The 12,252-nt window shown below is 45.3% G+C and overlaps 1 protein-coding gene across 4 annotated transcripts in view; it reads left to right on the forward strand.

Annotated features, from left to right (window-relative positions):
• PDCD11 (programmed cell death 11) overlaps nt 1-12,252 on the forward strand; it is a 40,922-nt gene that overhangs the window by 2,079 nt on the left and 26,591 nt on the right. For all 4 annotated transcript variants that reach the window (XM_072621426.1, XM_072621429.1, XM_072621431.1 and 1 more), the window contains exons 3-13: nt 1,078-1,209; nt 1,648-1,815; nt 2,666-2,824; nt 2,913-3,036; nt 4,100-4,281; nt 5,844-5,951; nt 7,082-7,288; nt 8,599-8,723; nt 9,038-9,098; nt 9,710-9,856; nt 10,260-10,511. In XM_072621426.1, the coding sequence (XP_072477527.1) occupies nt 1,078-1,209; nt 1,648-1,815; nt 2,666-2,824; nt 2,913-3,036; nt 4,100-4,281; nt 5,844-5,951; nt 7,082-7,288; nt 8,599-8,723; nt 9,038-9,098; nt 9,710-9,856; nt 10,260-10,511 (1,665 nt within the window). The remainder of the gene's footprint in view (nt 1-1,077; nt 1,210-1,647; nt 1,816-2,665; nt 2,825-2,912; nt 3,037-4,099; nt 4,282-5,843; nt 5,952-7,081; nt 7,289-8,598; nt 8,724-9,037; nt 9,099-9,709; nt 9,857-10,259; nt 10,512-12,252) is intronic.

The raw sequence follows: 12,252 nt of genomic DNA on the forward strand, positions 1-12,252 counted from the left end.
ATGATACATTACTCTCTTTCTGTTAATCAGCCATCCTGCTAAACAGACCACCTTGTTTTTCTTCACGCAGGGCACATTGTCTCCTGTCTCTTTACCTTTACAGTGGCGCTCTCTCTCCCAGAATTCCCCCCCATCCCTAGAATCCACACTCTCCTAACCTCCAACTTATAGAATCCTTTCTTTAAAATTCTGCCCAAGTGCCACCATTTATGTGAAGACCTCTTTGTCCCTCCAGTTTCCCTTTTGTTATGTCTATTCCATATATATTTATTTGTGCACTTAAACTTCATATCCCCATGCCTAGCAGAGTATCTGATACATAGTAGCAGGAACTTAAGAAATATTTTTGATTGCTTGATAGCATAACTCCTAGACTCCAGTCTAGAAGTTACACAGACTTTTCATTGAATGCCTATTGCATCAAGGCCTTGGGCTTGATAAGAGCTGGGGAGACAGATAAGACATGGTCCTGTCATCAACTCTCATAGTCCAATAGGACATAAAATATATACACAAATTAGCTATGATATAAGACAGAATGTGGAAGGTAGCATAAAGATGATACAGAGAAGGCAGTGCTTCAAAGTTCAGAAGAGCCCTTCTGACAGAAGAGCCAGGAAGGGTTCTTGGAAAAGGTGGCATTTGAGGTGGGTCTCCAGGCAGAGATGCTTGGACCTGTAGCTTAGAGTACATAAAGGGGCTAGGTGACAGTACAAGGGAAGGAAGGAAGGAAGATAGATTGGAACCAGATTATAGAAGAGGCCTAAGGAGTTTTAACTTAATAGTGGAGAGAATGGAGAACCACTGAAGGTCTTTGAGCAGGATAGGGATGTGGTGAGGACCAGGTTTCAAAAACATTAGGAAAGATGACTTGATGTGTTGACTAGGAGAGGATATGTAGGTCTCCATCTTGGGCAGGGAAAATGGAGCACTTGGTCAGATTGAAATATGAAGAACCTGGGCTTATGGTTCAATCATTGGAGTGGTAAAATGAGCTGCCATCAGAGGGAAAAGTTGGAAATTGCATTATGTTCTTTTTCCCTGACTTCTCTGGGTCTTTATGGGGATTTCTTCTAGATTCCTACTGAGGAAGGACCCCGCAAAAGAAAAAGGAGCCAAGAACAAGCTGCTAAAAGTAAAAAGCCAAAAGCAGAAAAAAAAGAGCCCAGAAAACCTGAAGCAGAGCAGTATAGGATACTCAGCATTGAGGTTTGTTTGCCAGTGACTCACAGGCTGGCTTCTTCTGACTTCTTTGCTACTGAATTGTTAGGTCCCTATCCCCTGCCAATGGTCCCAGTTGTTCTGCAATAGTCCTGGCCAGAATTCAGTAGTGGTTTATGAAGCAAGTGGAGAACTCCTTGACCTGTCTCATGCACTAAAATGCCAGGATTCTTGTTGTTGTTGGGGTTTTTTGGGTGGAGTCATAGAATGTCCTAGAAGAAAAGGACTTTAGAGGTCATTGAAATTACTTTGTTTTACTAGTAGAGAAACTGAGGTCCAGAGAGGGAGTCACCCAAGGTCACAACTAGTTAGTGACAAAGCTGAGACTAATTATAGTCTCCAGACCCAGTGTTGTATCCTCGTGTGCCCTTCCTGCCTCCCCTGTGCCCCATGCCCAATGAGGTGATTTATTTTCTGTTTTTCCAGGCTCTAAGTGAAGGAATGCGGCTCCTTGGCTGTGTGAAGGAGGTAAAAAATTTGGAGCTTGTGGTCAGTCTGCCCAATGGCCTCTGGGGGTATGTGCAAGCAACCAATATCTGCGATGCCTATACGAAGAAACTGAATGAGCAGGTGGATCGGGAGGAGCCCCTGGAGGTAAGAGGGCCCCAGGTCTGGGACTATTATAGATTTTGGGGGCGGGGTGGATGCCTCTGGATGTCTGACTGCTCTCTAAGTGGTAATTCAAAAGCTTCTTCAGTTAAGAGATTTCAGGGCGTAGGAATAATAGTAATGACCTTTCAGATCTGTTCCCACTTGTGGTCGGAACTCACGATTGATCTGTTCATTGACCAGAGTGTTGAAATCTTTCACTCTGGTTTTCTTTTATGTTATTGTGATCATCATGTAAATTAATTTAGGAGTTCTGCATATTTCATTCTGTATCCGTTTGTACAAGTCAACTAGTGAACCATCTAGCATTTCTAAAGTGCTTTCTACATGCTGTGCACCCTTGTGATCTCTGTAAACACAGTCCCTGCCCATTCCCCACAGCCCCTCCAATATTCGCCAGTCTGATAGATGGGAAATGAAGCCTTAGAGTTGATTTAATTTGCATTTCTCTTTATTATTAGTTATTTACATATTGGTGGATAGTTTGCCAGTCTTCATTTGAAACTTAGCTGTTGAATAAGCAATTTGCATTGCCTTCTTGGTGCAGCCTGGTCTGGGGGGTGGAAATGGGCAGCTAATGTAACTCATCTGTGACATCTCTGCCCATTCATTGGTGCTGTTGGAAAACGTGGTACAGACCTATCTGGCAGATCCCAGCCACTCAGTCCCCAGTCAGTTTTCTTGCAAGATGGATAGCAAGTAGTTTTCATATTGACTTCCCCCTCCAACTTACAGGCTGTTTTTGAACACATTTGAAAAAGTGGGACCCAGGGTTTCCTGACTTGGTTTAGGAGGACAAACGTTGTAGCTGGGCTCTCTGGTCTTCCTTGTGTAGGACCTGGCTCCCTTGTCCAAGTTATTCCAGCCAGGGATGCTGGTTCGCTGTGTTGTCAGTGGCCTCAATTCCTCCTCGAAGAAGAAGAGCATCAGACTGTCTCTGAACCCCAAGGATGTCAACAGAGCGCTGAGCCCTGGGGCCCTGAAGCCAGGCATGGTATGTGGTACGGGGATAGGGGGAGGATGCATGTATGAGAAGGGTGACTGCCAAGCTTGTCCACATGCATGCTTCCCTTGTTGCGTAGCTGCTCACAGGCACGGTGCACAGTGTGGAAGACCATGGTTACCTGGTGGATATTGGCGTGGGAGGGACCAAAGCTTTCCTGCCTTGGCAGAAAGATCAGGAGTACATCAAGCGAAAGAACAAAGGTGAGGGGAGAGATGAGGGAGGGGTAGAGGTGGGGGTGGGAGTGGGAGAGTCTGTCCGTTATGTGCAGGGGGTGTGCATTTAGCTTCATTTTTAAAGATCACTTATTTGAAAGGGGCTATATAGGACCCCATCATGGTAATTCTGTAAAGGCCACTTGACTGCTGCTATTAGCTTATCAGGCTCATCACGCAGGCTGTCAAGCAAGTCATTGGGGCTGGGTCAAGACTGCTTGTTTTACTGAATGGATAGAAAGAAAGGGTTTGGCAAGGCCTTACTTACCTGGTCACCTGGAGTGTGGACTCTTCATTCCTCTTTCTTGATGCATCCATTCATCATCTATTTATTAAATACTTAGTATGGGTAAAGCACCATCCTAGGGGCTGAACGTTCCCCTCCATATCCAGAACATCCCAGATGCTAGAGGATGCAAGGAAGGTTGAAGGCCTGTGCTCCTATTCTAGCAAGGAGAGATAGGCAGTACTGCACAATAGCCATGGGGCAGAATGGATATGATAAAAGCATGAAGGGAAGGATTTGGTGCCATGTGAGGTTGGAGGAAAGGAAAGCTCATTTGTGACTGGGAGAAGTGGGGAAAAGTTTACAGGAAAGAGAACATGTGAGGCCTTGGAGAATGCAGAAGCTCTTAGGTGGAGATGGGGAAAGGTGTGAACACTTGTGATGTTCCTGCTGAGAGGTTTTCTTTTAGAGCTACTGGTTCACCTGGCCTCTAGTGAGGAGACTTGGCTGGGCCTTCAGCTTCATTCTCATGGGGCAGTTTTTATTCTAAGCTTAGCCCTAGGGAATTATAAGGTATTAATTAAATCCATTGTGAATATGGGATTTTTAAAAGCAGCTACTGCCCAGCCCTTTGCCTGATACAGAGAATGTCCTTAATAAACGCTGCTTAATTGATTGATTGGAAATAAACTGCTCCTAAGAGGTAGACCTGAGATGGTAAGTAGGCCCTGGAAACTGGATTTTTCTGGCAGAGGAACAGCTCCTTCAGGGCTAATTTGGATCATAGGGAAGATTCTCCGTTTTAAAGATTCCCGTCACTTTCAGATACTAGACTGCATGTGGGCCAGTATCTGAATTGCCTCATTGAAGAAGTGAAGGGCAATGGCGGAAGCGTCCATCTGACCACTCTGCAGTCAGAGGTTTCTGCGGCTGTTGCTACAGAGGAGCAGAATTGGACACTGGATAACCTATTACCAGGGCTGGTGGTTAAAGCTCAGGTGCAGAAGGTAAGTAAGCTGTGGACACCAACTAACCCAAACTGGTTGAGTCCCCGAGCAGTACAGCTCAGCTGATCAGGCTACTTGTCCTGGACAGTTCCCTTTCCTAGTTGAGCATTGCTATTCCTAAGCACTTTCTGTGGTTCAATAGCAAAGTTCATCTCTCCCCTCCATCCCCCGCCTCCATCCCCCGCCCCCCTATCCTTTCCCCCCCCCCCCCCCCCCATTAGACTGGGAGCTCTCTTAAAAAGTGGGACTGAGTCTTTCCATCTTAACAAGAGCCTCCTTGAGCATCTTCCCCGTTGGAACTTGGTCATGGGTGGAGCTTGCAGTCCAAAGAAAGAACCAGCATTTAGGCGTTGTGCCCCCACTGTTACCCTTCCCTGAAGGGGCGGCCTAGGAGGGCCGAGTCATTTAACCCTGTGGGCCTCAATGTTCTTCTCTGTGACTTGGGGACTCTTAGGGGATTTTTAGCTCTAAACAAACAAAACTCCAGAGTAGGAAAGAAACCTGCTGTCATTGTGGCAGTGTGAGCCCTCAGATCTTAGAGCAGGGATTCTTAACCTGTAGTCTGTGAACTTGGTGACAGTGTTTTTAAAAAATACTTTGATAACTTTATTTCAACATAATTGGTTTTTTTGTATTCATATATGTTTTATTCATTTAAAAACATTCTGAGAAGGGACTTCACTGGACTATTTAAAGGATTGATGACACAAAAAAGTTTAAAAACTCATTTTTAGAAAAGGCATTGACCTCCTCTAAAAGATAGTCTTTTCCCACTCCCAGTTAATGGCTTTTATTTATTCTCTTTTAAAAAAAAAACTACCAGAATAATTTCCCTGTGTTTCCTCCCTGGTACTGAATTCTTCCTTGTAACCAAGTAAAATTTGAGTAAAATCCAAACAGCAAACTAAGCCTGACACTGTATGTGACCTTATGCACTTGTAATCTTACGCTTTTACTGAGAGAGGAGAGGTATATTTTTTCCACTTTCTCTAAAACTAGGAATGGGTCCTCATAATCATCTAAGTTTGGTAGTATTCCAATGTCATTCCTTTTTAGGTTATTGTTAACCTTTGTGAATATTTTCTTGATTCTGTTGCCTTTGCTGTATATCAGTTTCCTATAAGTCATCCCATATTGCTCTGGATTTCTTATATTCATTGTAAAGTATACTACCATTCCTTTAAATAGATATTGTATTTCACCCATTCCCAAATTGATGAACACCTTTTTTAAAAATAGTTTGGTTTTTTTTTTTTGCTACCACAAAGGGTATTGCTGTGAATTTTTTTTCATATATGGGAACTTTGTGTAATTGACCCACCTTTATGTCCAGCTGTGGGATGGTCAAGTTGGAAAGTATGAACTCACTAGAGACTTTTTTTGTATAAATTCAAATTGTCTTATGGAATGGTTGAACTACTTCATACTTCTGCTCACCAAATATGGGTCTGCCTATTTCCCCATACTTCCTCCAACGTTGATTGTCTTTCATTGCTTTGCCTGATTTATGAGGTGAAATCTAGGAGATGTCTCTTTAAGCTCACTGTTCCTTCCCTTTCCAGGTGACCCCTCATGGTCTCACCCTGAGCTTCCTTTCCTCCTTCACTGGACTGGTTGACTTTATGCACTTGAATTCTAAAAAGACAAGCCATTACTTCCAAACCCAAATGGTAAGAATTGCCAGACTCTCTCCTCAGCTGCCTTCCCTCTCCGCTAGAGGGAGGTGGCCATCCCATCAATATAGGACCTTATGAGGCCAAAGCTTCTTGACACTAAGTCAACTCCCTGACCAGGAAAAGGCAGCAAGATCTGGGACTTGGAGGACGTGCTTTTGTGACTTCCTCTGTGATCTATTATTCTTTCCTTATCTTTATCCTGGTGAATTTATAAAAGGAAGAACCATTATAAAAATTAATGATAGTGCTTGTGTTATATTTTACATATATCATGTCATTTGTTCCTCACAATAACGAAGTTGCCCAGAGTCGCACAGCTAGTGTGTGTCTGAGATGGTATTGGAACTCATGTCTTCCTGCTTCCAAGTCCTGGGATCTCTCCACTATGCTACCTACCTGTCTCAGTTTTCTTTGCACTCCTTTCATCATGGAGTGATTTGTTTGGACTTAGAAATTTTGGAGGATTGAGTTATATATAATCTCTTCAGTGTTTTAGCAGGAAGCCAGACTTTCTGATCTTTCCCCAGTTTGGTAGTTGTAATCAAGGCCATATCTATGATTTCAGTGTAACATTGTTGTCACCAATTGTAGTAACAGCTCACATTTATAGTATAGTTGACAGTTTACAGAATCCTGTGGGAGACCTAATTAATGCATATGTTAATTGTTCTTCCCCATTATGGGCCTTGGGTCCTGAATAAGCTACCTCTGTAATCACCTGAGGCTTCAGCAGAGATTAGCCAGTGTCCAGAGCAGCAACACCACCCTTTTTATATGTAGGGAATCGCTAGTGTGATTGTGGTATTCCTAAACTGTAGATATTAATGCCAGTTACCATCTCCCAGCCCTGATTGACCATCTCATTACATTGGGACAACAGTTTAGGCAGTTGCGGTTCCTGACATCTTGGAGCCAAGGCAGTAAGGTAGCCCTGATGTGGATGGGTAGATCAAGGCCATGCAGGCAGAGTAAATGCCCGTTGCCCCTGCATGGGTGGTTGGTATATTTTTGTTATACATAGGGAGATTGAGAGTTTGGCTCTCTGGAAGGCCTGGTCTAGAAGGCTTGATTTGCCATGCTTCCTTTCTTTTTTAATGCATCTTTTTCCTTGATCATCCTCACAGGTGAGGGCCTGTATCCTCTCAGTTCATCCACGTACCAAGTCTGTCCGACTAACATTGCACTCTTCCTTCCTGCAAGCTGGCCGTCCTATCACTCGTCTCTGCCACCATCTCATTGGAGCCGTGTTGAATGACGTGCCTGTACAGGGCTTCTTTGCAAAGGCTGGTGCCACCTTCAGGCTGAAGGATGGGTCTCTGGCCTATGCCAGGGTAAGAAGGGCAGGCATGGGCCTGTTGTCACTAGAAGGGTGGGCAGGACACCTGGGCTCCTGGCTACTTGCTCTCATATCTGTGTGGAATTGTCTTGTTCTTCAGGAAGTCCACGGAGGATGTTGGCTGGGTGGTCCTTGAATCTATTACTTTTCTAGAGTAGTATTAGCTTACCTTGATTGAATGGATTTACTTGGATTTCCAGATGCATGTATTTTTCCTTAAAATTGATACCTGTTTGCTGTATATTGATACAGCATGTTATCTAGGAAGCTGTCTGCTTTTCAAAAAAGCCCTAGGATCCTAGGAGTATTTTTAAAGTTACCTAACCCAACACACTACTGAAGCATGAAGCTGCTTTCCAAAAACCCCATCTAGCCTCTACTTGAATAACTCCCATGATGGGGAATTCACTACTCAATGAAGTAGCCTGTTCTAATGCTTTTGGGAAGTTATTAATTGCACATGGTTCTGTGTGAGCCAGCACTTGCTACCCTGTGACGTCTCTGGCCACTGGTCAAAGTCCATGCCGTTGACCTTTTGTTTTTTAAGAGAGCACTCCTCTGGCAAGTGTGTACCCTCAGACTGTAGGGAGTATCAGAGACTATATAAGATAGCCCATTGCCCCAATCTTTGTAGATTTGGTTGTCCTGATGGTAGAGTACAGAAAGAACAAAGAGGCACGCAGGTTGTGTGTGGGAGGTTTCTCTTTTGTGAGAAGTGCTTTTTTGTTGGATAACTGGGTATGCTTTCAACCATCTTATAAAAAGCAAAACTTTCCAGTGTCCTAAGCAGTGAGTCAGGTCCTGATCTGGAGGGAGGTACAGCCCATTCACTGGCTTAGCTTTCTGCCTTAGAAGTGTTCCCAAGGGTTTGATTGTTTTCTCCCTGTGCACACATTTAATGAAATCGTCATTTTCCAATTTGTGTTCTCTCTTGGCTCAGTTAATATCTATTACATGGGCACATGCCAGTGATTCCTTCTCAGAAGCACGATGCTGGCCTGGCATCTAGTAAGGCTGCCCATCACTCCTAATTGTCATCCATCTGTCAACATTGAAGCTCAGCCATCCCTGAAACTGTCTCAGCTTAGCCCAGCCACCCCATTCTCCCCTCCTCCCAATCTGCTGTCACCCTTGTGCTGTTTAATTGTGGGGGAGGTGACAGACAGACAGACTAGTAAAAAGCTCATTTGATGGTTTCCTATGAGTGTCCCAAGTCTCCCCAGAGCACTAGGAAATTCATCTACTGTGTTTCTGGATCAGCTGGGTATCTCACAGTCTCCTATAATAACTGTACTTTATATGTAGATCATGCACCTCTCCCAGACTGAGAAGTCCTTTAAGCCAGAGAAGTTCCAGCCTGGAAATATACACAAGTGTCGGGTTATTGATTTCAGCCCAATGGATGATATGGCGTTGTTGTCTCTGAAAACGTAAGTGAGTGAGTGAGAAAGAGAGAGACAGAGAGACAGAGAGAGAGAGAGAGAGAGAGAGAGAGCACGCGCGCGCGCGCGCGCGTGTGTGTGTGTGTGTGTGTGTGTGTGTGTGAATGTGAGAGAGACTTTATTGTGAGAGTGTGTGCAAGAGCATGTGTTGTCCACAAGGACACGATGTGTACCATAGCAAGAGACCATTGTGAATGTCACTTTCCATACAAACCATCCTTCTTGTCAGTATTGGAACCATTGTTCATTGGCCACATCAACCTCTGCTGCTGTTTGATTCTGTTTTTTCCTGTTTGCCCCAGGAGCATCATTGAAACTCCGTTTCTGAGATATCATGACCTCCAGCCAGGGCAGATAGTCAAGGTGAGGCCCTCCACGGAAGTAGTCTAGCCAGCAGAGGCAGCCCCCACACTTAGAGAGTCATTCAGTTCCCACATGGTTACTCCCCTCCTCAGAGTTGCCTGCCACCAGTATCATGGTTAGCTTTCATCACCTCACATGTGGCTAAGTTAGAGGGACCATTTCCTTGATTTAAGTGTGTTAGGCTTGGTCATAGCATCCTCATGGTTCAGTTTGTTACAGCTTGTAAATTGAGGGAGGGTGGGGGGGTGGAAGTGTCAGCTATAAGGCTGTATTCATACTTGTGGGCAGCTCACACTGGACTGTTGGGCTTTCCTTTACTCTGGGAGAAGACATATGGTCCGTATCTCCATGGAAACTTACGGTCTACAAGTTGCAGGAAACACACACATGCCAAGTAGAGAGTTGTATGATGTATAAAGAAACAGTGCAAATGAGGAAGTTTTGTACTGCGTGTGTGGCGATTGCTGCTGGGGTATGGAGTACTCGAGGAGTAGGGTTAAAGCTTCCTATCACAGATGGCCTGTCAGGGACGTGGGGCCCTGCTTGGTGGTGGTGCGGAAAGGGAAGGCCTGTGTGGAGCCTCGTGATCATTGTTTCTGTTCTTCCCCCAGGGCAAAGTGTTCGCCCTGAGATCCTATGGGATGATTGTGAAGGTGACTGAGCAAATCAAAGGCCTTGTGCCCACCTTGCACTTGGCTGATGTCCAGATCCGGAACCCTCAGAAGAAGTATCATGTTAGAGATGAGGTCAAGTGCCGGGTGAGACTTGCTGAGCCAGGGTGGCTTTGTGTTGGAAGGTACTGGCAGGGCCCAGGTAACAGTGGACAGATGCAGCCTTGCATTGAGTTTTAGCCTTCTGCTGGATGTAGACACTTGTATACAAAAATAGCTGTAATCCAAGGTAGAAGAAATATGTTGAGCAGCGAGTGTTGTGGAGGGCTAGTCTGGGATGGCTTTCCGGAAGAGGTGAGTTTTTAGTAGAAGCAGTTACATCATAGATTTTCATCCAGCAAGCAGCTGGTCTGAGAATCCCTCCATAGGGAGAATGTACTAGGCTCTAGGGGAATAACTGGGTCAGGAGGGTTGGAGCCAGTTCTTTGTGGTCTTCACCATGCTGTCATGGCCCTCCTTTTGCTCGTGGCCAACCACCTCTCCTTCCCAGGTTCTCATGTGTGACCCTGAGAACAAGAAACTGCTAATGACTTTGAAAAAGACCCTGGTGGAATCGAGGCTGCCTGCTCTCACCAGCTACGAGGAAGCCAAGCCTGAGCTGCAGACCCACGGTTTCATCAGCAGCATCAAGGACTTTGGCTGTATCGTCAAGTTCTACAATGACGTGAGGGGCCTGGTCCTGAAGAGGGAGCTGGGTGCCAAACCCATCTCAGCCCCGGAGGAAGTCTTCTACGTGGGGCAGGTGAGCTCCCCACAGAGGCAGTGGTGTCTGAAGGGCAGGGAGACACGGCAGCCAGCAGCCCCAGAACCGGAGCGGTGCTCTCTGCAGGAGGGCAGCAGTCTAGAAGTAGCCAGAAGTGTGCCCTCTCCTCCTAGCCCACTGTTGTAGGAAGCATGGGAGAAGGAGCACTCAGCACTGGAGAGGGTACGGAGAGGAGTGCAGGGTCTTCAAGAGGCCACAAGATGGCACAGTGGATAGAATGCTGGCTGGAATCATGAGGACCTGAGTTCAAATCCCATCTTAGCTCTGTGACCCTGGGCAAGTCACTTAATCACTACCTGCCTCAGTTTCTTCAGCTGTAAAATGAGGCTGTTAACAGCATCTACATCCCAGGAGTTGCTATGAGGATCAAATGAGATAATTCTTGTAAAGCACTGAATATAGTGCCACAGATATTGGGTGATAGATGCCTGACCTAAAAATAAAGTAGAAAACCAGATTTGAGGATGCAGAATAAGGCACATATTTTTTGAAACAGTCAGTTTATTTTGTTTGACCTTGTTTTTCCTTTTTTTCCCCTGATGTTGGGGATGGCTAGGCAGGAGGGGCGGGGCAAGGGAGGGTATGGATGAAGTCACAAAAAAAAAAGAAGAGGTCATTGAGGCTTTTCTTTTAATGGAGTAAAGTACAGAAGGGAGATTAGACCAACAGTTTTGAGAGCTACAAATTAATCTTATTATAGATTTTAAAATGAAAGCAAACAGTATATAACAGAGGCCTATTTCATGTGCAAGATCTTTTTTTGTTCTGTTACATGTATGCTAATGCCCATTCTGTTTGGTGTGCACATTTAGAATCTTTATTTTTCTTTAAAAAAAAAAAGAGCATTTCCATGACTGTAAGAAGATGGAAAGAATCATCGTGCTAGGATGAAGGAAACTTTATTCGTAACAGAGCAGGAGTCCCAGAAGACATAACAGAAGGGGAAGAGGGGGACAGGGAGCTAGGAATGGGGAGAGCTGAGGAGGATAGAGATGAGTGGGTAGGGAAGGGTAGCAGGGAAAGAGATTTTCTGCCTTGGTGGGTAGCAGTTCTGAATTTTAGGGATTAGAGGAGGAAGAGGTTGAATTGGTTAACCGTGGGCCTGGGGAAGTACTAGGTAAAGAGAGCACCCATCCTGTCATAATGGAGGCTGTAACTAGGCTATTTTTTCACCAACAACAGGAAATTAAAAAGTTGAGCCAGCAGGGAGATCCAGCTGGGCATCTGGGTTGGTAACTACCTAGTGCTTAAGTCTATGGGATCCTGATAAGCTTAGCACTAGTTCCTTTATCCTGTTCCAAGATGGCAGGGAATTATACACCCAGGCGATACTCTGTATGTGAAGGACTCCTATTTGGGCCTGTTTGCAGCTCTCTTCTCTGATAAGTTTCTAATGGTGAGTGGTCCTTTGATGGCTTACAGAGACTGAGGTATTATTGCTTTTCTCAAGTGGTTGGTGAAGCCAGGGCAGAGTAGGAACACAGTAGTAGGTTGTGGAGCAAAATCTAGCCCCTTGGGGGGCTGGGGTGTAGAGGAGATTGGCCTGCCCTGGGTCCAGGAAAGGATAAGGGAGTAGTGGGTATTCAGTCAGGGGTCTTAGTGACAGTGATGGAAACATAGTGGCCTTGGGGTCCTGCCTTGACATAGGTAATTCGGTGACCCAGGCCAAAAGATTTGGTTGGAAGCTGAGGCAAGAGCCAGTTCCCACCCTCTTGGTCAC

The sequence above is a fragment of the Notamacropus eugenii genome, chromosome 1 (assembly GCF_028372415.1).
Source record: "Notamacropus eugenii isolate mMacEug1 chromosome 1, mMacEug1.pri_v2, whole genome shotgun sequence".
NCBI lineage: Eukaryota > Metazoa > Chordata > Mammalia > Diprotodontia > Macropodidae > Notamacropus > Notamacropus eugenii.